Below are 27,125 nucleotides of genomic sequence, written 5' to 3' on the forward strand. Positions count from 1 at the left end.
CCAGTGAGAAGTCATCAATCACATCCTCAGGAGTATCAGCTAATTTGCTCCCATATGTAAATTTTTTATTTTAAAAATGTTATTGTTAAAATTTTATTTTTTTATATAAAATATACCGGAATTAAATTAGATTCCCATTTGAATGTCAGGGTAGGGATGATCGTAGAGTACATCTGTGAATTTTATTGAACAATTTATTATTGATTCTTGTTAGATCACTTTGGCTACACCTATATAATATGATAAACAGAAAAATGAAAGGGCCTTGAGAGGGGAGCAAGGGGAAGAGACCAAAGGATAATATATGTGGGACCTATGAATGGAAATGCAGGAGTATACTTCTAAGGAGGATTAACAGTATGTGTCTGAAGAGCTTCATGAAGTATTATGAGTCGATAGCCATCAGAGCAAAACTATGGACAACAAAGTGGTATGGTTAGACAATGGAGATGAGACAATAGATGATGCCTATGAACATATCAGAGGAGTTATAATAATGAATGTATCAGAAATGTGATGCAAAAGGAGAATGACAGAGATCAAATCGATGAATCTATAAATTTAACCTTGAATCAGATTGTGCAAAATTCGAATTTTGAATTTTAATTTAACGAGCAATCCTTCATCCAAAATATTAAATCCACAACATTACCATCATATTTTCCCTAAGTTATTTTCCCAAACCATGCATGATTATTAAATAGCACTGCAGTATTTCCATTTTACCCAATTTTGATAAATTTCTTTGCATAAAAAATATCTAAATACTACATTTGTTCCAATTTTGTTGAGGAAAACTATTTCGTTTGAAACAGTTTTAATAAGTTTAATTGGAGGGCATAGATTAAATATTGTAAAAAATATGTAAATTATTTGTGTGTGCAAAATGATTATGTGGATTGACACTGATTGGTGCCCTGTATGTTCTTTAGTACATCATCAGCCTCTAATTATGACCTACATTGTGATTTCCTCTCCTTTAAAATTTATATCAGTCAGGAATGAGTATACACTCCTGCTTGAATGAAATATTGATATCATCTTGTTATCTTACTGACAAAGAATTCATGTTCACTAATAGCAGTAATTGTTTTTTTCCAACCATTTAACTATTGTTTTTCATCAAAGTGCTGATGGCTCATTACAAATGGAAAAATCAATCTCATTCTATACATACAGTACTTCACTTTCTGCCTCTTGCTGGCAATGGTGATGGTGGGGGCATTCCAGGTCCTTGCGAGTGTCACCAAAGCTCTCTTGCTGGGCACTGCTTGCTTCACACACGTATGCATTGTGGTTCTTTCCTCCCACTCTGCACTCTACGACACCAGGGACATTCTTCTGCATTTCTACAGCGGGTGAGACACCATTCTGCGTTATATCTTGTCAAATATTCTCTATAATGCCAAGGTACTTTCCAAACTTTAACTCAATTCCTTCGTATGTAAAATTATGTTTGGTATACTTAAAAAACTAGTGGCTTCCATCCTTGATTGTTTTCTGTTTCGTTTGAGTATTCAGGACTATTTCCTGACCATATGAATATACTGGCTGTCAGAAAATAGCCCATGTAAGCATAGGTTTAAATATAGTATAACAAATCTGATAAAAGAGTGAAAAAGTATCATAAATGGACCTGAATGATCAATACTTATTACATGCAGCATAATTTCTATAAAGAGTTATTATTTTCATAATGAAATTTAAGTCAACATTGGGGTGACATAGTTTATTACCAATATAGCTGGTTGTTTACAAAGTTTTGAAAACAGGTGATCATAGTACCATCTTGTATGTGTCTAACTATGTGTATTATTTAAAGAGATTCATTTTTTTAATTGAATCAATTGGTTAGTTGCCATACCAACTATTGGTTATCATCACATGCCAAGATTAACCCTGCTTGGTTTCTGAAAATTGCATATAAGGACAACATTTTTTTTTAAAGTCATAAAATTATTATTTTTCATAATTTGGGAATTTCAAATGCTTTAATTTAAGTTACATAGTCCATTAAATCCATGGTGTATTTAAACTTATAATAAATGTATTTCTGTTGTTATTGATTAATATTTATGTATTTACAGTGTAAATGCTTTTTCATATGACCACACAGTTATATAATCTATTTTCTGACTCCATTAATTGATTCTCTAATGTCATTACATTAAGATGAATTTGTCAAATGGGAAATAAAAGTGTTAATGTAGAACTGTAGGAAAAATGTGTATTAATAGAGTTTAGATGGCCTCAATGTAATGTTTCAATTCAATGATTATGCAACAAGATAGATAACAAAGTTAATATTTGGAAATTGAAAATAGTTTCTAATTCAAATCTCTGATTCAAGGTGAATCTTATAATTTTCCAATGTGTCTCCAAATCATATGTTCCAATGCAAAGCAGGTAAAGATAGTATCCAGTATTGATGATGTTGTCATAATTGGTCACATAAAGCACAAGAAAGGAGGAGGAAAGCAGCCTAGAAGTTTGCAAACTATGTTGTAATAGCAATCAAGGTGTACAGATACAAGGGTGGAAAGCATAATCTGGCCACCCTTCCCCCACCGGCGTCTTTCCCAAATCTCTCTTCATGGGGAGGGCATCACTGTTTGAATTTGCAAATATCAAGCTTGCATTTGCCAAGTGGTGGGAGTTGTATTCTTCTCCATTTGTCAGGTGGCTACTGATAATTTCTAAGATTGTGATGAAAACTGCAGGGCTGGTGGAACGGAGGGATTACTGAACAGGGGAGGAATCGGTTTGCCTCCTGGGCAGCTGGCCATCCTTGTGGCACTATTCTTTGCCGCTGCACTTGTGGTTCATGGGCGCCAGACAGAATCCACATCACGCCTGGATTTTCTTTGGAAACTTCAAGCCACAGGTTGGTCATAACTCACTCGCTTTCACATGTTTAGACTGGAATTTTAAGGGGATCCAAGGAATTAAGGAATCACTCACAAAGTGATCTTCACAAGAGTCGGGAGGAGATTATTGTTAAGTTTCTCCATTAAAGAAAAGGAAGCCTCATCCCTAGAAAATAATACAAATCTGGGGTGGTATTTTCAAATATTTGCTGCTCTTTTATTCGTTTTAGTATCCAAATTCATTTTACCCAACTTGTTATAATTTATATTTGTAATAGTTTTTCATTTATGCTCAATGTGTCCAAAGTGGGGGTATGGCCATTTATAAACAAATTGGCTCGTTGGAAAAATTTCAAAAGTTTTACTCTTTTGCTAAATAAGGTCTAAAAAATGTATCTTAATGTCACTCCAACTATCATTTGCCTGCCAACTAAAAACATTAGTCATTGTTTTTGGGTAGAAATTTCATCTATGATAGTGTGAATGAAATGTGACCAAAGAATACTCAATGCACCATGAGAACTACATAATATACTTTTCAGTAATATCTTGGTGGAGTGTTTGCATAGTGACGGAAAACCTGAACTTGCAAAATTTCACGACACATTATGTAGTTAAGGAAGTTATAACTATTGAGGCATCATCAGATGCAGTTTAAAACAAATGTACTGAGGATGACGCCGTAGCGTCGAAACTAGTCGTACCTGAAATAAAGTGGTGGATTGGAACAAAGTTTTTCTTTTTCATTTATTAAAATGAACTTCCACAAAGTTGAGGCTGAAACTATTGAGATAATGTAGTATAGAAAGTAATGTGTCATGGAATTTTACAAATTTAATTTTTTTTTCATTTGAAAAATAACAAATATTTTTCCTGAAAACTTCCAAAATAAATCAATGAAAAGCTCTGGGTAGTTATTAATTCTTCCAAAACACTAGGTTTGTAGCCAGTCCAGTAATTCTCTTTAATCTTGCATTAGAATTAAATTACATCAAGTGGATACAATTCATTATATCCAGTGTAAACTATGGTGATTGAACTTAATTTTACTGTATATGTATTCATCAGTCATCTATTACAGTGCACAATGCAACAGAAATAAATATGGCCACCCTGGTCCGACAGGGTAGGTTGAGCCTATTCGAATACTGGCTTGGCTAATCTCTCAAAATTTGGAGCAATTGATCTTCTATTCCTATGAAGCATCATCAATTTCCATGGCATAGTATATTAGATCAGATGGAATATCCTCCTTTGAACTTCTATTATTTTATTCCATGAATTTTCTGAGTTTATGAAGGAAACATACTGATTTATTTCTTGAGGAAGGAAAACATAAGTAATAATAAACTTTTAATAAGAGACAAATAACTACAATAAATTCCTTTCATTACTTAATATATTATTTATTTTATGTACAACACAGTCCAGCTTTTTTAGGCACCTAATTATTGTTGTCACATAAGGTCAATTATAATCTGAATCAGATATTGCTTCCTAACATTACAAACAGTTCCATTATTAAAGAGGTTGTTAGAAAAGTAGCTAGTACATTATCAAAAAAATACAGACCATTTTATTACACACCCTTTTCAATAGGTATCACTGCAACCCTAATAATATATTTGTAATTTATCAAAAATATATAGTCAATTCTGAAGTTCTAAATCACCAAATACCAACTCAATCACCAGAACATCAAAAAAAATTCAAATCCATTTTTGCAAGACACATGCTTTCTGAGTACATTATTCCTGAGTTATCAGATTTCATTTTCATCATTAAAACATAAACTATTGAACTAGTTAGTTCTCAGTTTTAATCACATGCATCATGTGCAATTATATGCATATCATATTTCATATCATATCAGCATATGTATCGTGTGTTATTTCTTTAGTATCATCTTGTTTTTTTTTAATCTTCATGTCTTTGTTATATTTCATTGCTTTCACTTTCTGATAAACGGGAGTATAAATATATGTATACATATATGTAAATGATGTAAACACTAATAGGAAACCTACTTTACTATTTGTTAAATTAATTAGCAGGTTTATGTTCAGTCAACACGATTTCATTTTAATTGATTGCTTCTTTCAGAGGAGAAAGAAGAAATGGAGCATCTACAAGCATACAATCGGAAGCTTTTGGCCAACATCCTACCAGTTCATGTGGCAGAGCATTTTCTTTCCACCGACAAAAGTGCAGATGTAAGTCATCAATTTAGATACTTAACTTAATGTTGAGGTAAATGTCAGCATGAATTTTAATGCACTGAAACCTCTTTTTAAAGCAATTCTAATGGCTGTTTTAAAATTGCTCCCATTCTTTCCATTCCAGGAGCTCTACCATGAGCAATGTGAGTGTGTTTGTGTGATGTTTGCCTCAATACCAAACTTTTCAGAATTTTATGTTGAACTAGAAACAAACAATGAAGGGGTTGAATGCCTAAGGCTACTCAACGAAATAATAGCAGATTTTGATGAGATATTATCAGAGCCATGCTTCTCTTCAATTGAGAAGATAAAGTCTACTGGTGCCACATATATGGCTGCATCTGGTAAGTTAAAGACAAGCACCACCTATATTTAGTAACCTTTTGACAGAGTGTGAGACCTAAATTTTAATGGAGTCTTTCACAAAATTGTTCATTAATAACTAAAATTTAGCATATGCAGTTTATAATGTTTTCTTATCCTCTCTGCCGCCATGCGGTAAAACAAAATAAATGTGCATTGAAATGTTAATTATGAACCATTGTACATCATGGATAATCAATTCTTGTCCTGTAAGATTATATGCTGGGTATGATGATAGCATAGCCATGCGGACCACCTCCTGCGGTCAATTTGCATTTAAAATCAGAAACAAAAAAACTACCCTCCAACAATTGTTTTAATTGCTTGTCGAGATTTCTTTTGTGATGATAGTTCAAACATAAATTCATGTACTAAGTCTGATTTATTTCCTGTTTTGAGAAGAATCCAATAAAGACTGATTAAACTTTGCTATAACTTATCAAACTACAGAAAATAAAGGTAGTATCCATAGTAATTTTAAATGAGTGAGCAGAATCTTTTTATGGATAAGTGATTCTTCTATATTAACCAATACCACTGTAGGTATACATGCATGTCACCATATTATGGTGTTTTATTTCTTTGCTTTAAATGGCATGCATTGTGAACACATGAGCCTTCAGAACTTAAAGGGAGCGGCAAACTGTAGGAAGATTAAATGAAAAATTAAAAAAGTGACCATGAAAATGGCAATCAGCAGAGCTTCTTTAGTGTCTCTGCCTGTTATTATATTAATAATTATAACAATTTGTTGTCTCTGGCATAACTTAATGGAATTTACATGGCACATTGTGATGAAATTATTGACTTTGTAATTCCACACACTTTATTTAAAAACATGACCAAGATTTTGACCTTGAACGTTATCATCAAACCTGGGTTTTATTTCTAAATAAAGTGTGCGTAAATACAAATTCAATAATTTCATTTAATTTCAATATAATAATTATTCGTCGAGGTTGAGAATGTGGCAGTCCCTTCAGATGAAAGCAGGGATTGCCACAGTCTCAATTGCCATATCCAACCCATCGTCAAATACATTCAATGAAAATATAATTACATTTGAGTGCTAAGCAATATAAAAAAGAACTAGATAATGACAATCAGTCTACAATGAATATGCATGAGTACAAAGAGTGTAGAGAGATATGCAAAATTATGGGAAAAATGTATGGAATAAGGATTTCATCCTTGACAAAAAGCCCACAGCAGGGAAATATCCAATAATATATATAGACAAAATATCCAATGATTCTGTCAAAATTTATGTCAATCCATACCAAACAACAGTTTATGATATAGGTAGAACAACTGTCTATGGCAAAACAAATCTAATTAGATACTTTGTTACAGGACTGACAGAGAAAACATGTGACATGATAAATTACACGCATGTCACTGCCATGGCTGATTATGCATTGCGTCTACGAGAACAGCTGGCTCATGTTAATGAGCACTCATTCAACAATTTTCGAATAAGAATTGGTACGTTAAAATGACCTTTTTCACCTTACATATAACACCAATCTAGCCACTAATTTTGGAGACTTAATTTAATACCTATGGAGTTTTGTCAGCAGGATTTTTTCAAAGCTGTTATCACCCTGTAACCAAACTGGAAGAACTAGAGGATCTTAGCATGAAATCCAAGACACACTAAAGTATTATTAAAAATGAATATAATATAAAAAAAGAATGCCTTTTCTTGTTATCTTCTAGCTCTCAGTCATTTTGGTTCGATTTCCAGTTGACAAGAAGTTTTCCATTCTAAGGAGAAGAAAGTTATATCTTGAAAGAAGTGTGTCCATATATTAATTATCCCATTGTTGATCACAGTTGCAAGAGTTTAACCAATCATCCAAGGAATGAATGTGTTAAATTTAAAGAGTTTCCTTCTTGTACTGAAGTTGAGACCGGCTTGTGCTTATGAAGGTAAAATATAATTCGGTCATTATTTTATTGAAATGTATGCAGGAATCAATATCGGGCCTCTAGTTGCTGGTGTCATTGGTGCATGTAAACCCCAGTATGACATTTGGGGAAATGCTGTCAATGTGGCTAGCAGGATGGACTCTACAGGGGTTCTTGATCACATCCAAGTGAGTACTGTAGACCTCTTAAGCAATCAACAAAAACGTTTAGACCTCAGTTACATTATTTATTAGTAGAGTTTATCCATAATGCATATTTAGAATTTAATTTCATATAGTTACCCTTGTAATGGCACATCCAGTGCCCTATTGTTGATATTTAAAATAATACAAGTTATTCCTACCTAGGCTACACCTATCATGGCAGTAAACTATCACCAAGAGTGATTTTTGCATGTTGGAAAAAAATTCCAAAGGTCTGTAATAGTTGAATGAGTACCATTAATGGTTGGCCACTGTAGCATTAGTATTCAGGAGTACACAGCAACTGTTGGAATGATAGCATATCTATGCTTCAGAACTTTAGTCTTAATTTGGTTTTGAATTTAGAGTAATGATTTTTCATATTGGACCCAATGCGATGTCAAATAAGTATCTGCAATCGTAAGAGGAAAAAAATTAATATATTTTGTTTATACTTCACTCTGTTGTTATTCTTGTTAGATTAATCATTGTTTGCAACTATTTTTTGGCTCTTGAAAAACAGTATTTCATCCAGATTGTTTGTGCATTATTTGTGGCTTCACCCAAATTTTCAAATAAATTATGTTTGAACAGGCTTTACTGCTTGGTCTTACTCATAATTTTTCATGATCCATTGAATCCATAATGATTTGAGTAATACTTTCTCATTGAAATGATGTCCATTTTTGACCAAAATCACACCTCATGGCCTTTACCTTGAGTACAGATCAGTGTTTATTAACCAATAGGAATGATACCAATCAAAAAAATTTCCTAATAGATTACCTGTAAAAAAGGCAATTAAGTGAAAGCCCACCATTAGTGTTTTTGACAAAATTGCTCTTTAGCAGCATTTAATTATGATGCAAATACGTAGGAAAAGAGCTAATTAAACATCAAATGTGCAGGAATGTATGAAAACATGATATCAATGAATAATTCAGTGTGCTTGCGTCATTTTTCACCATCTCTCTCCTTCCTCCCACCACTTGTGTTGCAAGTTTCCATCTCCTGGTCTTTCAGTAACCCTCTTCTTTCACTCCCTTACACCCTCCCTCTTTCTTTCTGGCCCTTTTACTCTCAGAAAATAAGGGCAAGAAAGAAAGCAGACACATCGTTGCACCTTTTCACCATAGACATGGATGTTATTGTGATAAACGCTAGGATTCATTTTTGGCAATTTACCAAAGAATTCTTTTTCCCGTACTCGTACATGATAAGTGGCCATGTTTGATGAAGTGACTAATTTCAAATCTGTTCCCACTCAACAGGTAACCAAAGACGTTTACATGATCCTAAATTCACGAGGATACCCACTCTCTTGCCGTGGAACTGTGGCCGTAAAGGGGAAAGGGGAAATGGTGACATATCTTCTCAACGGTCGTCCGGCAAAGAAATCACAGTCAACTACGAGCAAACTGAATGACACTGGGGACAAGCCAAATTGATTTTTTTACTTGAGTGAGGAAAAAAAGATATTTTTTAAGAGTGCATTCCATACAGGATGTGAGTGGCCCACAGATAGAGCAGTATAAAGCCTAAGACCTGATCCAAAGTTCCCAGGATTGGTGTCATGATTTATATTTATGTACCAAATTTTAAGTCTAAGCACCCAAATGTGTCCTATCAGTCTTTGGTGTAAACCTGCCCTGCAAAAGCTAATTGCTATGCAGGCCAATTGGACCACTTTAGGCTTTTCCCTCGTGCAATGATATGATTGTAATATTCAGTGAGAATCAACTCGTAACTCTGTGATCTAGGAAGACACTGATGAGATTTAAGGAATGAATTTTTTTTTAATGTTGTCAAGTTTCAAGGTTTTGTTAGCCAAGAGAAAGAATTAGGGCAGCAGGGAACTTTACCGGAAAGTGTTCACGCGAAGGTTGCTAAAAAGAGTATTGGCCAATAATCATAATACATGCCGCTTCTAACAAGCAATCACATCTTCAAATAATTTTCAAATGCTATAAAAGTTGATATTCCATCACCTGGTCAAGATTAACATTTCATAATTGAATACATGCATGTCCTGCTTTGTATTTCTGTTATATCTAATCAGGCCTATTGCAGGTAATCTTTTTATGATTGTTCAAGACTGAGCAATACTATAATAAATGAATTTCCATGTTTATGATTAGTCATGACAAATGGAAATTTGTTTTTATCACCTCCATAAACCAATGTTTTTTTAATCAGGTAAATACTAATATATGTTGCATTAATTTTTACGATCTGGAATGAGGAGGCATCACTGCATATTATGGAGTATAAGTCAGAGGTTTGCATATAAACCAATATTAGGCAATTGGTCAAAGGCATATTGCTAACTCAAAACCCATCAAATAAACCATATTTATATAGTCAAACTTTCATAAAGTCAAATATGTGAGTGGTAATAATTTATATGGCATTTAAATTGAATCTCAATAAGAACTGTTTTGCTATTCAAGTTTGCTATCCTAACAATTAACTGAATCACTATCACAGGAGGAAATTTGAATTCTTAGGACTAATTGCCAAAATTTCCTTGTTATCACACATACGCAAAGTACATACTAAGGTCAATGTAGGATTGGTTTGGTGGTTTTCAGAACATCAAAACTTGACTTATACTCTGAAATATACTGTGAATAATATACTTGTGGATTGATATCATAATTTCAGTTGTTTAATAATGCATAATGCTCCCATGCATAAAAAAAACAAAGCAGAAAATAATGATTAAGCTATCATGCTAAATTTTCTGTGGCCTAATAATATTTTAAGACAAGATATAAAAGTTAGCATTCAGCCTAATGTAAATGTGTGTGCATGCATTGCTGTTTCGTATTTTGTGTTGGTATGGGAGTTGAAATGAGATTGATCCATTTCATGAGAATATATGTTTTACAAATTTTTTTAAGAAGTAGAAATTAAGTGTTGATAATTCTATAAATACTGAAGGAACATCTTAATTACTACTCTGTATGTATTATAATATGGAAAAGAGTTAACTTCTAAAGGAATGAAGTGAATTTAAAATATCATGACCTGTTTCATGAATGCCTAATGGTTAACGGCCTACCATAAGAGAATTTGCAGTTCTTCGTTTCTTGGTTCAGAAATAAGGCAAATTCATTAGAGTTGCTTCCTCTGTGTACTGAACTAAATTGATTTCAGCTCTTACTGCATGCAAACAAAATACATGAAAAATGATAAAATGAAAACTTTTAATAACTCTGCATTTTATTCTAGATGAGGCTTATATCTGAATTTTCAGAGTAAAATAAAATTTGCATATGAAAGTACTTGCGTCTGATGAAAATATCCAAAAGTTAATGGCAAAACATTTTGTACACACCAATAATCAAGAAATGACATGAAATGCATAAAAAACTAGGTAAATGATAGCAATTAATATATACAAATTCATCTTCAAGGCTTCACACTTTCTTTTATGTATTTTGTAACCCTAGTCAGTATGAGATATGTATTATTTTAGGTGGAGAAATTTAATCAGTCTTTGATAAACCTCATGGCATTGATGGCAATCTTGCTAACTCAATTGGTCATTGTGTGCGCGGTTATAGTTAACCATAATCGACCGGCCATTCTTCAAACATGACTACCCACAGTCTCCTCCTAAGGACTTTCACTTCCTTCCCTCATCCTTTCTTTGCTCTCTCAGCACATTGAAATAGTCAAAAAGGAAAGACCTTTTCAAGCAACCAGAAAATTTAATAGTCCCCTTTACAGATTTAATCAATTTTATGGCCACAAAAGCCTCTACTCATACACAGTTCTTAATACCAACAACTTCACGAGCATTCCAAATATTTTTCTTGATGAATACAATGATTAAACAGCCTTGCACTTAAATAAAAAAATATTTTTTTAAATTACTTAGTCTTAATTGGGAGTGAAATTGTTTTAATAAGTTAGAAGCAGCCAGTAATAAATTGTGCATCATTTTTATACAAATTATGTCTTTAGAGTGGTTATTTTCCCAAATCTCAAGAGTAAAAAAACTCCAAAATCCATATTCACTGGCAATATTAAAGCTGATAACTAATTATACATAAGGATTATTAATGAAAATGTGATAGGGTCTGTGCTGAATAATAATATTTTGGAATAAGTCCATTATGTAATATAATCACAATATGTTCCAAACACAATTTAATGTCTCCAATCATGGTTTAAACAACATTTTTGTTGAAATAAATAGTGTCTAGAGCACTAATAAGAGTGGCTATATTACTTTACAAAAAAACATGGAGCACTACAGTTTCATGGCTTTATTTTAATGCATTCAATGCCTTATTGTGAACTGTAAAACCTTAAACTATTGCATCATATTTTTTTTGTTTTGTTAATTTATCACTACTGTTATAAATTTCAATTTCATCAATCATGACAAAGAGTTCCAATGCAGAAATAAGTCATTCATACTATTTGTCACAATAATCTTGTTTCACATTAACACCAGTCAATAATTAGGCAATTAAATGTCATTTATCAGTTGAAAGCACATATCTGCTGCACTTCTAAATGTTTTTGCCTACATGGTTTCTGATTTCTATGACTAGAGGAGAACTAGAAATTTGTAATTACATGTGATGAGAGTACAGACATTATCATGAACTGCATGCCATTCAACATTCAATGCATGTCTGAGATAAAACTGATGATATTCCATAGAAATGAATTGTTTCGAAAAGGGGACACATCTGGTTGATTTAAATGAGTAGTAGAGAAAATGTCCTACTTGTCACTTGAAGAGAACTCATTCCATTTGCTGTATCAGGGGAATGCCATCCTATACCTTCATTCCCCCTCTGGCTCTAATATCATTTCCACTGCTGACTACAGCCATGATTAATCAAACAGTTGTAACTGAGTTTCAGCAAAATGCTCATCATTTGGATTATAAGTTTTTTATGTGACATTTTATAACGAATAAGCCATTTCATAGGTATTAATTATAAAACATTTATAGGAGACATATTATTTATTATAGATTAATTGGTCAAAATTGAAAAAAATGAAGCATTGTAAGAAGAAAGTCAACACAAAAAAGTTTGGTTTCGAATAATAAACAGTCATCAGCAGTGAATGACATTTGAACTATAGGCTGTAGTCAATTAAATTTTTCTACTTCTTGATGGACATTAATAAATGAGAAATCAAATGGCAAACTACAAAATAACCAATTATAATGATGCCTTGCAACATTGATTCTTTAATAATTTTTTTTATATAATTTAACATTACCAATCTTATTTTGAGAGGTTATTTGTGGGGAGGCTTTCAAGCTGGATGGGGCCATAATGTCACCTGGGCCTGTTTCTTTGGCCATAATTTGCACTTTCAAGCTATGAAATACTAAATATGAGTTCTACATATTTTATTTCATGCATGGTGATCTTGTTGTATGCTAGTTAAGTGGAATTCCAGTATTAGGTTAATGCAATTAATACTTGGTATGATACATCTAAGAATTGCAAGTAGTACTCTTAGTTTGCTCAATATTGTTTCATTAGATCTGGAGCAAGTAAAAATTATGCTTATTCTTTCCGAAATGAAACTTAAAATAACTGATGTAAAAACAGTTTTTATTAGCAAAATGTACACCTCAATTTCAATGGATTAATTTTTTTAATCAATCACCAAATATTCGGAGAAAAGAAACAAAATCTTACCTAAGATAAGTTATTGAAGAAACTGGGCTAGCACAATGACTTTGGAAGATAGACCAGAAATGTAGCGACCAGAATTATGTATTTGAAAATAATTTTCACAAAGTATTTATTACCATGAGCACGATTTTTTACTCATTTATGAGCTGGAGTTAATTGTTCAGGGGATAGATCCATTCCAACCCAAGTTTGCCTATAGTTGAATCAAAAGTGCTGACAAAAATGTGTGCCCACAATATGATTTAACAATGAAGAATTATGTACTCAAATATGTATGTACTATATGCTATTTTTGAGAAGCATATCTGCATCTGATTTGCCCCCATTTTTTGTCTGATGGATCACTACAATAATTGCAGTAAAAATGGGATCAATGATGATATCACTGGTATCAATGCATAGTTTTTTTTTACTTTTCTACACCTTGATATGCTTACATTATTTCTTATATTTATCCATTGTTAGGGAACCATGAATAATGTCTCACATCTGCCCAATTTAAAAACTGCTCCACGAAAATGTTACATATTGCTTGGAATAAAAGCAAAGTTTTACATCATTACCGTCTAGATAATTTTTTGCTTTACATTATGAGGCAAAAATAAGTGCTGACATGCTTTTATTCCAACCTTTTCATCTGAAGTACTCTTAGTTGCTGGCTGGTGTTTGATCTCTTCCTTGACATTTCCCATTGTAAAACACGATGAACACAGACAAGCACAATATTTTTAAAAATAAGTCCAACAGCCTGAGCAGGAAGTTTGGATGCCTTTGATTGAATTGAAGATGAAAGTATTATGATTCACTCTGAGTGATCACATGGCCACAGAGAATCTTCACTAGGCTTCACCAATAAGTGAATGTCCATTCCAATGTCGAACATGAAGAAAAGACTTGTGAACTCACACACTAAGAGATGGTCACAAGCAAAGTTTTTAAATGACCTTCATATTAAATGCCACACGAGCAGTGAATATAGTCTTCATTCACTGCGACCACTGACTCTGCAAAAGAAAAGACTCCAAGTAGATATAATGGGGAATCCATTGCTTCTATAATACACCATGTAATTTTCATCCATGCGATCACTTTGATGACACATCCCTATATCCTTCGCACAGTAACCATATAGTAGCCTGTGTGGGTAGAATATATAAACTAAATTTGGGAACCTAATTTATGAACTTATAGAAAGATCAAGGAAATTCTTTGGCCTGGAGCACTATTAACAGTACAGAATGAAGCATTGAAAAATGTTCAAGGGAAACCTGTTTTCAATATATTAAAGGACATTTTTCTAGCAATGTCACTACCCTGATTTTTTAGCAGTAATTTTGTGAGATAAAAGTGGGAATTGTTGCACAAATATGAGATTTATCGTATAATAAAATATAGAATTATGTATTACAATGAACATTGAATTATAAAAACACAGCATTACTACAAATGCCCTTCCATGGCATGACTTGACTCAATATTTTTTTCAAGCAAAATTTGAAGATGAGGGAAAATTTCTCTGTGGTGCATTCAAGGAAACATCACTGTGTTTATTTAAGAAGGAAATTCACTTAATCTTACTTTTCTCAGCATCACGTAACATCAAAGTGACTTAAACATTATCCTTTCTATTTCCATTGCAAAGTTCAGCTACTTTAAATTTTCTCTTAAAAAACACTACTTCCAATGAAATTCCAATTTATATATTTAATATAACTTCATTTCCACTTGGTAATTTATTTTTCATAGAACCTCATTATTATCTCTGCATATCTAAACTGTCCTTTGGTTGAAAGACTTTGCTGTCGAGAAAGTATTTTGATGTTTCATTCAGGTACCCATTTACACAAAATAAGTGCTAATTCGCCATAAAGGTTCCTCACATTAAACTCTCTTAAAAAGTCACTATTTTCATCAAGCAAGCAAAGTAAATATATGTAGCAATGCATGACAATATTCATCACATATGTTCTATCCATTTCAAAAATCAACTGATTTGGAGAATATTTGAATATATTATTATTACTTTGCCATGACCATCGATTTCCATGAAGGTGGGTATTCTATAAATTTTACAATGAGTTAGAAAAAAAATTAACTCATTTTTAACATGTTATCAAAAAATTATTAGATGTGTCTTATCCATCAGAGTGCATGTACAGTAAATGTTTATGTCTGACAACATGTAAGAAAATTGTAATGAATGATAACTTCATTACCTACTTTTCGGTTTCCATGCATTTAAGAATGTCTCTGTGTACACAGCAACTTGTTTGCCAACAGCATTAGTCCTTGACCTCTATTGCTCTTCATATATGGAAATGTTAAATGCATCTACCTTATCACTCATTGAAGTCATAATTACGACGGTCAGTAACAGATCATACAGACAGGTTGGTCATCAAGTTTTCAATATCTACAAAATTCACCACATTTATTCACTCTAGCCCATATATCCCATCCTAAAGAGAGGTCAGTCATTTCAAATGTATATGTACTTTCACACTGGCTGATTCACACCTACTGAATATAGTTCTACATTCTTATTGCGTAAATATTGTCCAGGGTTTGCAACACTAATGCTCATGTCAATTCATTGTTGTATGATGTTCCTAAAAATTTTGGTAGGATACCTTAGTTAACCAAAAGGACATTTTCAGTGTTGAGATGGAGTTATTCACCTTTCTAGAATATAGCAAACAGACGCAGAGGTAAATAATTAGAGAAATACCATCAATCACCTAATGAGCTGATTGTTTATCACCAAAAGCCGTGCCAACCACCAACCCCTAATACATACAGAGCATAAAGATTTTCTGGGAAAATGTGTATAGACATAATGATTAGACTCCATTAAATGTTTTCATTTTTTTTTATTTCAAAGGCTTTCATATTACATGCACACCTATTTATTTTTTTAACAACTACCCATCCCTCATCTGGAAATTTTCTGGTGATTTTTTTTTTAAATGCTCGATTGTTAATCATTTGGTTTGAAAGAGGCCCTCAGGCAAAGTGTAAGCTATTTAAAATAGAAGCTCAAATAGTTATATATTTTCATACTAATTGATTAAAGAACCTTTTATTGTACATAAATTAAGAGCTAATCTGTGAATGTGTGTCGTGATGTTGGAATTATAATTAGGTAACATAAAACTTTCAATGGCCTATCAATTCTTTTGTAAAATATGACCTACTTTTTAATGATATCAGTGATGTTGTATTTTAATAGAGATTCTTCAAGAAGTTTATGTCCTTACACTTTGTACATAGTGTGTATGTCTGAAAGTGGTCTGATATCACGGTTGATGTGATGAAATTGTATTAGAAAGAGTGAAATTTCTAAGGACCAACATTTTGTGTATGTATTTTGGTTGAAAAAGAATACAAGCTGAAGTTGTTGTACTCAATGTATTTTATTTCAGCTTTAATATTTTTTTAGTCATATCCATGCATCCAGACCCCCTTGTCTTCAATTTAAGTTGGAGGGTTTGGTAGGAAAATATTATTGAATTGGTCAGTAACAATTTTACAAATATAAAATGTTGCAGGCTTTGTATTTGGTTCTGCCATTAGGTCTGAGGCTGATGATCTCTTACTGTCCCATAAATGCAAAATTATTATTATTATTAGGTAATCTACCGGTTAAGGTAGGTTTTTCAATGGACACAGCTACAAAATAAACATGTTGCGATTCCTAACAAAATACAAAATCCAGTAACCTAATCTACATCAGACCCCTCTTCATCTCTGTGTACTTTCTTCCTCCCTTCATCCCGTCCAACATCCCTATGCTATTCCTGTCCTTCCCTCATTTGCCTAACATTCTCCCCTCAATTACAGCCTTCAACATCCCGCTGCCGGTCAATACCCCCTTCATCAACTTTTCCTGCCTCCATAGGATTTCTCCCAACAAACACCTCTCTTCGCCCTCCATAGCAAGTACTTCCTCATTTGTTTTAATCTCTGTCCATTTCACCTTCTCCATTCTTCTCCACACCCCCATTTCAAAAGCCTCCAGTCTATGTCTATCTTCCTGCTTCAATGACCACGTTTCCGCACCGTACATAGCTACATAGCTCCATATCAAAGTTTTAACGAGTCTTTTCTTAACATCCTTACTCAACGTCCCTGTCATCAACTCCCTCCTCCTTGTGAAAAATTCAAATGCAAAATATAATATTTAAAATAGACTGAAAGTATTTTGTATGTTTCTACTCATATACATAATTTCATTCTAAATTAAACAATTTTAACTTTATTGGAGGAATTATAGAGTGACCCACTGACCAGCTGGGGACCCACTGATTTAGCAAGAAAAATGACTTATTTCCATGGATGATCTCATTGATCATGCATAGAATCAATCTGTGCTTAATTAACTCCATGGTGCACTTCATTCACCCAGAGAATTTATCCTATTGTTGCTATTCAAGCAATCCTCACTCTGTAAATAAAGGTGTTGATTGAATTGTACTAAAGTATTCCTTGCAGGGTTTTGTGCCACAACTCCCATGAGAGGTCGGTTCATGACATTCTGTTTGCAGTCTTGTTAAAACTCAGACTTCAATTAGGGCATTCCAATTATGTCTTTTACAAAAAAAAGCAATGAAATATGAATCTTATCCTGTTTTAGAAAATTATATGGAAAATTGGATATTTCACCATGCATGAGGTTCATGACAGAATAGTTACATAACTAATAATAGTTCAGATATCTGATTGTGCACATTTCCTAAAAAAAACTGATAAGTAGGACTCAAGAACAAAACAATATGGTTGTCTTGGCCACCCCATGATAGACACTTGAATATCATTTCAGTAATTGGAATGAGAGGGAGTCTGGAACTCTTCCCTCTCACTGAACTCATTCCTGAAAAATACTGGGTAATCATATTGCGAGGAAAACCATTTTCCCAATTAGAATTTACCTGCATTTAATACATTCATTTGAAAATATTTTTTGGCTAAGAAAACAATGAGCTCAACTGAAAAATATTTGTTGATCCAAATCTGCATAGTCATAAAATATGCAAAATATAAACTACCAACAGCAGGGACATTTTTCTTTGAAGTGTATTCGTGAATCTGTATTAAAATACATCTCAATATGCATTTTAACAGACACCCATATACTGGGCAGAATTACTTGCTGGAGGGCACCCTAATGAGGATGAACTGAAAAAAGTTTCTTCCCAGTTCATAATCATATCTTTTTCCCCATGAATGTACTATATTTATAGGGTTCTAATATAGATTCCTTACTTACCTAGTCCACAAATCAAAAGCGCCACCCTCATTCTCTGCTATGCCTGTTAGTCTCAAACTACAACTACAGTAGATTCATATCTAAAATATATTTTTTTTTATTTTTATAGTACCCTGAAAATCACCATTAGGGTGTGTGGCAGGGGATGAATACACACCAGACTTATGTTGACCTGAATTTGACCCTATTGCTGTCAAACAAGTTTATTCTGATTCCTTATCGTTCGTGGAAAAAATGACTTCTTAAATCTATCTCTTTTACACTTAATCTCTCTAATTTTATTGACATGATCTCTCCTACCGTAGTACTATGGGAGTAATAACACATATTCAACCACAATGCTAAAGAGACGTCCTTCCAATTTGTGCAAGAGATTTAATCTGTAATTTAACCTTCGCTCCGTGAGTGATTGCCAGCCTAGCTACTCCAATATTTTGAATACGCAACTAAGTTTATCACAACAGCGTTTCACAAATCTAACCCCTCGACGCTCCACGCGACCTAATTCGGCAAGATTCTGACGGATCGTTACACGGTTTGTGTGGTAAAACCGTTTGTGTGGCTAAACCGTAGTTTCGGACCATATTCAGTAATGTCAGTGGCACGCGAAGCGATAAGGGATGGGACCCATGATGAAAATACGATATCAGACTTCAATCACTCGGGAGAAAATTGTTGAAAAGGGCGGCATTTTCGTTTGCAAAATCGGGACAAGGTCGTAAATGGGAATTAATTGGAAATTGTGAAATAATTATTTGAATTGTTCGACAATTATAATGACGATTAATATCCAAGAAACACTTAATTTTGATGTTATATGCTTGGTGTGAAACAGCCTCTGCCAAACACTGAATAAGAAACTACTGCTATGTACTAAATTCTGTAAAAGAAAAGCATTAGGTACGAACGGAAAATTCACAAGAGTTTTGTTTCATTTTACCTAAGGCGCAGGGTGATTTCAGGGCACACTTGCCATAAAAAGTACGTCCTATGGGCCATGAAATACGGTGTTACGTTTTATTGCAATTCTGTCATTTTAAACTATTCATGAAAACAGAGCTTTCCATGGTTGAAGATGTTTGAGACCTACCGATGGACGAATGCGTCTTTATATTGGCGCATTAGTCATTGCAATCGCTGTTCGATTCTTTTTAAGTATTTTGATGTTCATCGGTTTAATCTTCGGCGAATCGTCTCGCTACGGGGTGGATAAATAGCCGAATGCATGCGAATTAGGAGTGCAAATGTTTTTAATGTGCCTGCACAATTGGTTTAGGGATGTGTGCTCCTGTATGTTTTCCTCATTATAATCGTTAAAATTTATGAAGAAACAGTGTGTATCGACTGCGGTGTAAAATGTTTTTAATAAGAAACGATGACATATGGAAAATTATGAGTTCACAGAAAAATTTTTATGTGAATCAGTCGCGTTGCTATCAATGTGGAGATCTCTTCTGCCGCAATGAATTGTGGAAGCAGCAAGGACCTTGTCTTATGGCCGTACAATTCTAATTCCCGATTACCATTTCATGGCTCGAGGTGTTATGGATCCCATAAATTACAACGGACAGCAACTTAATTCACGATCAATTTTTAAAACTTGATTTCACAGTGCGACTCAATTTTTTTATAAATCTTTAAGTAATCCTAGCCCATTCTCGCACGATTAGAAAGAGAAAAAAAGTGTCACTACTGATTAAAGGGTCTCGTGAGTATGAAGAGTGGTTATTAGGGATGCAACACTAATTAATAGTGTTTAATAAGAAAGAAGATGGCCTAGAGCTCTGGTTAATTATAAATAGATATGATTTTATTAGTCCTTCACTATCAGTATCTTTCTCTGAATTCAAAATTATTTTAGATTTTAAGTTGAATAGTACCCAGCAAGCCACCGCCAGAGTGTGTGGCGGGGATGATTACACACTGGGATTTATATTTGAATTGATATCAGGAAAATATTGACGATTATTCAAAGGTGAGGCTTTTAAAAAAGGGTTGAGACATTTCTGTTGCAGTTCTACCGTAGTAAATAGGAAACTGATTAAAGTTAATTACACACAAAGAAAAATTAACCAATTCATTATTTATTTATTTTTAATCTAAACACCTATGAATTTCATGCAGCCTGCTGAATCACTGAGTCATCGGTCGCAATTTCTAATATTACTATTCTCCATTGCCAGCTTTTCATGATCTCTCGCCTTCTTCCCCCAATTGTTTACCCGTTCCTGCACTTGCCCCGATCACGCTGCAGTGTGCCCTCAGCTGACGTTATCATAGGGACTCAGAATGGTGACATCGGGTCTATTACAACTTTTGAAAGGCGTGCAACAGTCACCCGTGGATCCCTTGGAACTCGGGGATGATCGAATCCAACCCGCCTATGGAGAATACGTAAACCCTCCCACCGCACTGTACTCTCACCCGAGAGAAAGAATTGCGGAGGGGTAGTGACGCACGCACGCATCGCCACCTCTCGACTAACGAGTGAAACTCTCAGTCGACAAATTCGCTTCAAGTGAGACGGCGAGAGCAGGAAGGGCTGGATTCACTCCGCGAAGCAGAGGAAAGGTAAGTGCATATCAGATGTCTTCATCAGTTCGAGAGCTTAAAAATACTGGTGAAAACATTTTAGCGATGTGTATGAGAACTCAATTCTTATTCAATATATATTTGTTCTTCTTTTTCACAGGTTTCACTCGAAAGAGCCGAAGATAACTTCACATGTGAATTGAACGATAAGTACGGAGGAATGGATTCGCAGATGACTACGTGGGATATTGGTGAGTAAATTGTACTCTTCACTAATTATGCTACTTTAATTTAAGTTAGTATTCATAATTTTACCAGTGTTGAAGAGTTAAATAAAAATTTACACGTAGCCTGGGGCGGGGAAAAGTTTAGCGAAACCGATTAGAGGCAGATTCATATTTAAATGGAATTATCTTTCCCACCTACTCTCTCCTTTCTCCCATACGTACTGGGTCGATAAGGTTTTTCTGATTATTTAATATTGATGATAGAGATATATGGGATATCCAACTCTCGCCTTTCTCCCCCTCCATATCACAAAGTAGAGTGTCGATCACTGGTTTCCAATTAGATCTTTTTATTGAGTCTGTAGTAGTAGATTTATACCTTCCAGAGGCGTTTATTCTACGATCCCAGAATACTTAAACGCTGATCAATCACTTAGTAAGATGATTGACAAAATTAGTACATGCATTTTAAAATTTTAATTATGCTATGGGTAAGGTATAGGATAAAACTTAAATAATGTCAATGTGGTCTAATCAGATTTGAAGAACGCTAAAGAAATGTTCAAGACTAACACGTTGTAAGCTCTTCATCGTGGCATTTTAGAAGTAGAATTTTACTTTTATTTATCGAATGTTAGCAAATAGAATTTTGTAGTAAACTAGAAAATGGTATAATGCTAAATTTCAAAGAAATTTCCCGTGAATGATCGGACACAGCCCTGATCCCTGATCCGTTCCACCCCAAGCTTTGAAGGTGCTACCTTAATAAACTCGGTATTTTGTGGAATTTCGCCTTCTAGCAGTTTCACCCGAAATGTCCACTTTCTCTTTGTTGGATTTTCCTTCCTCCCTTCCCTTTGTTGGATTAATCAACGGTCTCTGCGGTTGTTAAACGCCATCGCGAACGACCTTGATATTATCGCATTCGGCTCAGCGTTCACTCCTTGGAGTTACCAACGGTCAAGCCAACGACGTTGCTTGAAGCTGAGGAGTGGTAATGGTGCCTTTCTATGGATAGTATACATTTTATTTCTTATATCCTGCGGCTCCTTGGTGGACCTCCCTCCTTCGCGCGTTAACCTCCATCCCTTGTCAAGTAAAATATGACCCCCTCCTCCCGTTTTTGACCCCTTGAGTATTTGAGATGTTATCTCGGATGGAATGTTTGCAAGTTCAAAACATTTAGACCTATCCTCATACGTCAGGATCAAAATGGTCCTTGTCGATGATTCACATAGGAAATAAGAATTGACTTGACTGTTCTCTTGCTGTTTTTCTTTGCTCCGTGTAGGCGTTAAACGAAGCGTTCAACGGAATGATGTAGGAAAAGGTGATAGCTTAAAAACGGATGAACAGATGGAAGTAGTTTCGCTCGCAATGCTCTCTTCACCCATATGTATAAGCGACAGGGCCTGCTTTTCCGCTTCCTCTCGTCCCCTTCCCCCCATTGGTTGTCTCCCCTCATAACCCTCTCTTCTGTTCGACTCAACTGTTCACACTACGATTTTGCCTTAGGGTGCAATTGGGTCAAAGTATTACAGCTTCACATAAGTTGAATTGAGGTAGCGCTATGACAACCAAGATCACTTTATTCCACGTGAAGCCCGCCACAGTTCTGAAGTAGAACCCCAATCTGATGGCGATGAGCGATTTGTACGAAATCCTGTGTTTTTTTTTAGAGTCCCGCTTATCATCCGGGGGAATTGATCGAGGTCTAGCCGCTCGGTCAACACACTCCACCGACCCATACCCAAAATGCTGAGGAGGGGGATGGCAGCCGCTCCCAGCTAGATGGGCTCGATCCCGGTCTAGAGGGTCCGACTACATTCTCTATAATACCTTAGTTAGATTCAACCGTGGCGTATCAGACTGGCGCTAGTGAACACGAAAGCCACCCGAATAAAATGCATCACAGTGCATTTGATATACGCGAGAGGAAGATGGGGAAGAGGGGAGAAGCGCAGAAAATATTTTGTGCAAAACATATAGTAATATGTATATTGAAGGAAAAAAAAGGAATTATCCTCAAAATTGTCAATGGGATATTTACTCCCAGGGAGAAATGGGAGTGAAACCATTGTTGCTCCAAACGGGGACGTCTTCTATTATTATCATTTACCGTATGTTTTATTTATAGACTCTAAATTCACGTATTTCATATTATTTGCATACACTTCTATGTGGGGGCACGCTGAATAGCTATTGAATGAACTCAAATCATCCAAATTAACGTTAGAGCCCGTTTACACGTTTATCCCATCGCACGTTTTTCATTCCACTAAGGTCGATATTTGTTTACCTGAGTGTTTACTATTGCGACTGGACTCGGTGTCAGCTGCTACGCCAACGAGATAGGCTCGATCAGCGAGAGCCAAAACGTAATGAATAGTTTCATGCGTAACTTCGTGGAATTGTTCCAAAATGAATGATGTTAAACAAAACTTTTTTACTCCACATGAAAAATAAGATTCATTTGCAACCTAGGTTTCACTGCGGTGTAGCATCTTCAGGCAAATAAGTTATATGCACACATTGTTTTATTTGATTTTATGAAATCCCTGGTTAGGCTATCGTCCTGGAAAGACAACGGGATTTTTTGGGGGAGGGGGGGTTGTCGGATATGCAGCAGTTCCTGATGGCACAGAATAAAAACGTGAACTGGCTTGCCCCCCCTCTGAATTCATAGGTTGTCTGAACACGTGCGTCGTGAGTTGGTTACGTTGAAGTGGCATGTTTCAAAACGATTTATGTATTTGCCAGAGTTGCAGTTGGATTACATGCGAGGTTGAGTGCTAATGTACATATCCTTTGTACTGTCCATAGTTGAAACTCTTCACATATATGGCTGGTGGGGGTGGGTTGGAGAGGGATGTGTGTTGGATATAATACCATCCATGACCTCCGATTGGGAAGTTAGGGACAAAGTAAGGGCGGGAATAGGGGAAATGGCAGAGTGGCTCGTCGCGGGGGGGTGGGCTCTTCCGAACGGTCATGCGTTTTTCCACTCCGAGGGGAGGGGAGCGGACAGAGGAGAACGAACGAGGAGAGCCTCAACGTCGATACACTTGAATCTGAAGGCGAATCCACTGGTTATAAACGCAAGGCAAGGTTCTCGCCGCAGTGCGTGTTGTTTTGATCGAGTCTGTATCCACACATTCCTAGCCTCCACCGGAGTTTGCAAAATATAAAAATGCAACATTCGCTCTAGCCAATCTTCTCTCAACTTTGAATTCAGTAAGAATTACCATCATGTTCAGATAGGATGAGGTTTAACAAAATCGAAATTTTAAAGTATTTGTTATTTTGCTTACAGTTTTAAAAATAGTGTGCTCACGCATTTCATTCCCGCCAGTGATAGTTTCCCCAAAATATATCGGTACAAATTTCTGGTGCATCATAATTAATCGCGGGATAGTAAGTGTACTTTCCCGTGTAAGCGTATCCGTTTCATAGCATTTCACTAACCTGAGTTATACTTTTGAGTAAACTTTTTTTTACATTTTGTTCTAAAGAAAATTATCTTGAGCTATACTTTTATGTAAACTTCTTGTAACGCTTTGTGCTAAGGAAAATTGGATTTGAATAATTTTAATGGGTCCAGTCATAATTGATAAATTTCTTCCATTGGAACGCTATTAAACACGGCACGAGAAATTTGTATTAGGAAATATTATTTTCGTTTCACTGAAACATCAATTTGCACTGCATTTTATGAATAAACGGTAACCACTATTTGAAAAACCACCCGTGTCATTGCTTCGTCTATGAATGATCATTTTTTCCCGATTATCTTTTTATCAAGGATGGGACATCCATACCTCAACTTCAGCCTTCGAATCTCCCGAGTACTTCTAATAGTGGCAATTCTTAGTGGACAGCATCAGGGGATGTCTGCTAATCCTGGAATTCCAAGGAAACTTCATCGTAGCGTCGTGGAATCTCTTCGACGTAAGTCTATTTGGAATTTATATGCAGTCGGATAACTAGAATGTTCGGATGAAGTTTTTGACAGCGATATTACTTTTCCAGCCAATAAAGAAAGCAATTAACACATTCCCCCTTTTAATTATTCTCGGCAATTTAATGGGAAATTTTAAAGTAGAATTTCAAATTCACTCAGGATACACAATCGTGCAATTTTTTTTGCATTATATTGGATATTATTTCTTCACGATGGTCCGTTTGACTGGAAATAACAATCCAAATACTATGAAAGACTTGTACTTTCAATGAATAGGATCGTGGATTTGCCGAGCAAAGAGAGAGACTTTCTGGATGAACTGCCTAAGCCAATGACCAATGAGCTCGCGGACTACTAAAAAGCTTTTTCTTCCAATCTTTCCAATGACTATGGTTATTTTATTCGTTCAAAGTAATTAACAAATAAAGACATAACCTCAAATGTAAGAGCACCTTACCAACTGCTACTACTAGCCATTTGTGCGCATTTACAGCGTTGGATCAGCTGTTTTTCTTTATCCAATAACATTGAGATACGTAACGGCATTGTCTCTTCCCAGGTTCGTCCAACAATTAATCCATCCATAGCCTTTGATCTCTTAATTGTGTATTTTTATTGTGTATAAATGTATTTTTAGATTAGTATGAATCGTAAATCGAGTATCAGGAGGCTATAAAGAAAACCATGAATGGGGGAAAAGAGCTGACTACTATGGGGAAAAAATGGGAATATATAAAAAAAATGGGTTTTCGAAAGTCCCAAAAGAAGCTAAAGGGATGTTAATGGGAAAAAGACAAGGAAACCATGGCTCACGGATGAGATGATTATAAAGATAGATGGCAGAAGGAAATGGACAAATATAAACACAGAGTTACTGCTTCGAAGATTTCGAAAAGCTGTTTGATAGAGTGAATTATGAAAAACTAATGAGTACATTGCGGGAAATAGGAATATATTGTAGGGACAGGAGGCTAATCTGCAACCTGTACATGTCTCAGACTGCTCAGGTTCGAATGGGGGACGGAGAGTCCGATTGGGCAGTGTTAGGAAGAGGTGTAAGGCAGGGTTGTCCATTAACACCGATGTCGTCCAACGTGAATGAGGAAGAAATGATTAAGGAGGCATTGGAAGAACTGGAGATAGGAATGTAAGTCGGCAGGGAATCCGTAAAATTAGTTATGTTTGCTGATGAAAAAGCTCTAGTTAGTTGGTCATTTAAGGGGTTGCAAACATTGATGAGTAAATTAAAAATTCAGTGCGCTAGATAGATATGGGATAATAATCAATATAAATAAAGGTTATGCGATTTTCCAGAAAGACAAAGGCAGAGCTTAACATTAAAATTGGGGGGCAAAAACTAGAGCAGGCAGAGCGGTTTACATATCTCGGAAGTGTTTTGGACCAAAATGGTCGAAGTATTAGGGAGGTAAGGAGAAAAATAGCACTAGGCAAAGAGGCTTTCACAAGGAGGAGAAAGTTGATGACAGGGACGTTGAGTAAGGATGTTAAGAAAAGCATAAGAGATTGATGGTATAACTTAATGCGGTTGGGTTAGCTTCCATTGATCTTTGACACATTGGCAATTGACAGGAATTGAAAATATGAGAATTTGGAGAGGAGAATTTTAAGATTTGTTAAAAAATATTCAAAGCTACTGCCAGCGTAAGTGATTTTGATAGTATTTATAGTCAATTTAAAATCATGTGCACATTTTGGAAACTGGTCGAAATATGGTTTGGAAGGAGATGCAATTGATTGTAAATATCCTAAGGTTCATGAATGAGGGATGCTATTGGGAAAAAATTTAATGTAAGACGATGTGATCAAGTTGAAGGTTAATGAGCAAATGGCGGAGATGATGGAAAAGATGAATTAATTTGTGTTGTGTGATGTTTTTG

General features: G+C 35.0%; 1 protein-coding gene across 1 annotated transcript in view; it reads left to right on the top strand.

Annotated features, from left to right (window-relative positions):
- LOC139696609 (adenylate cyclase type 6-like) overlaps positions 1-9,046 on the top strand; it is a 247,205-nt gene extending 238,159 nt beyond the window's left edge. Inside the window, exons 19-25 of the mRNA XM_071595416.1 lie at positions 1,180-1,358; positions 2,721-2,884; positions 4,971-5,080; positions 5,211-5,430; positions 6,803-6,934; positions 7,424-7,548; positions 8,835-9,046. Of these exons, the coding sequence (XP_071451517.1) occupies positions 1,180-1,358; positions 2,721-2,884; positions 4,971-5,080; positions 5,211-5,430; positions 6,803-6,934; positions 7,424-7,548; positions 8,835-9,011 (1,107 nt within the window). The 3' untranslated portion in view covers positions 9,012-9,046. The remainder of the gene's footprint in view (positions 1-1,179; positions 1,359-2,720; positions 2,885-4,970; positions 5,081-5,210; positions 5,431-6,802; positions 6,935-7,423; positions 7,549-8,834) is intronic.
- The last annotated feature ends 18,079 nt before the right edge of the window (positions 9,047-27,125 follow it).

This window comes from Hetaerina americana, unplaced genomic scaffold (assembly GCF_022747635.1).
Source record: "Hetaerina americana unplaced genomic scaffold, ioHetAmer1.1.p SCAF_7, whole genome shotgun sequence".
Lineage (NCBI taxonomy): Eukaryota > Metazoa > Arthropoda > Insecta > Odonata > Calopterygidae > Hetaerina > Hetaerina americana.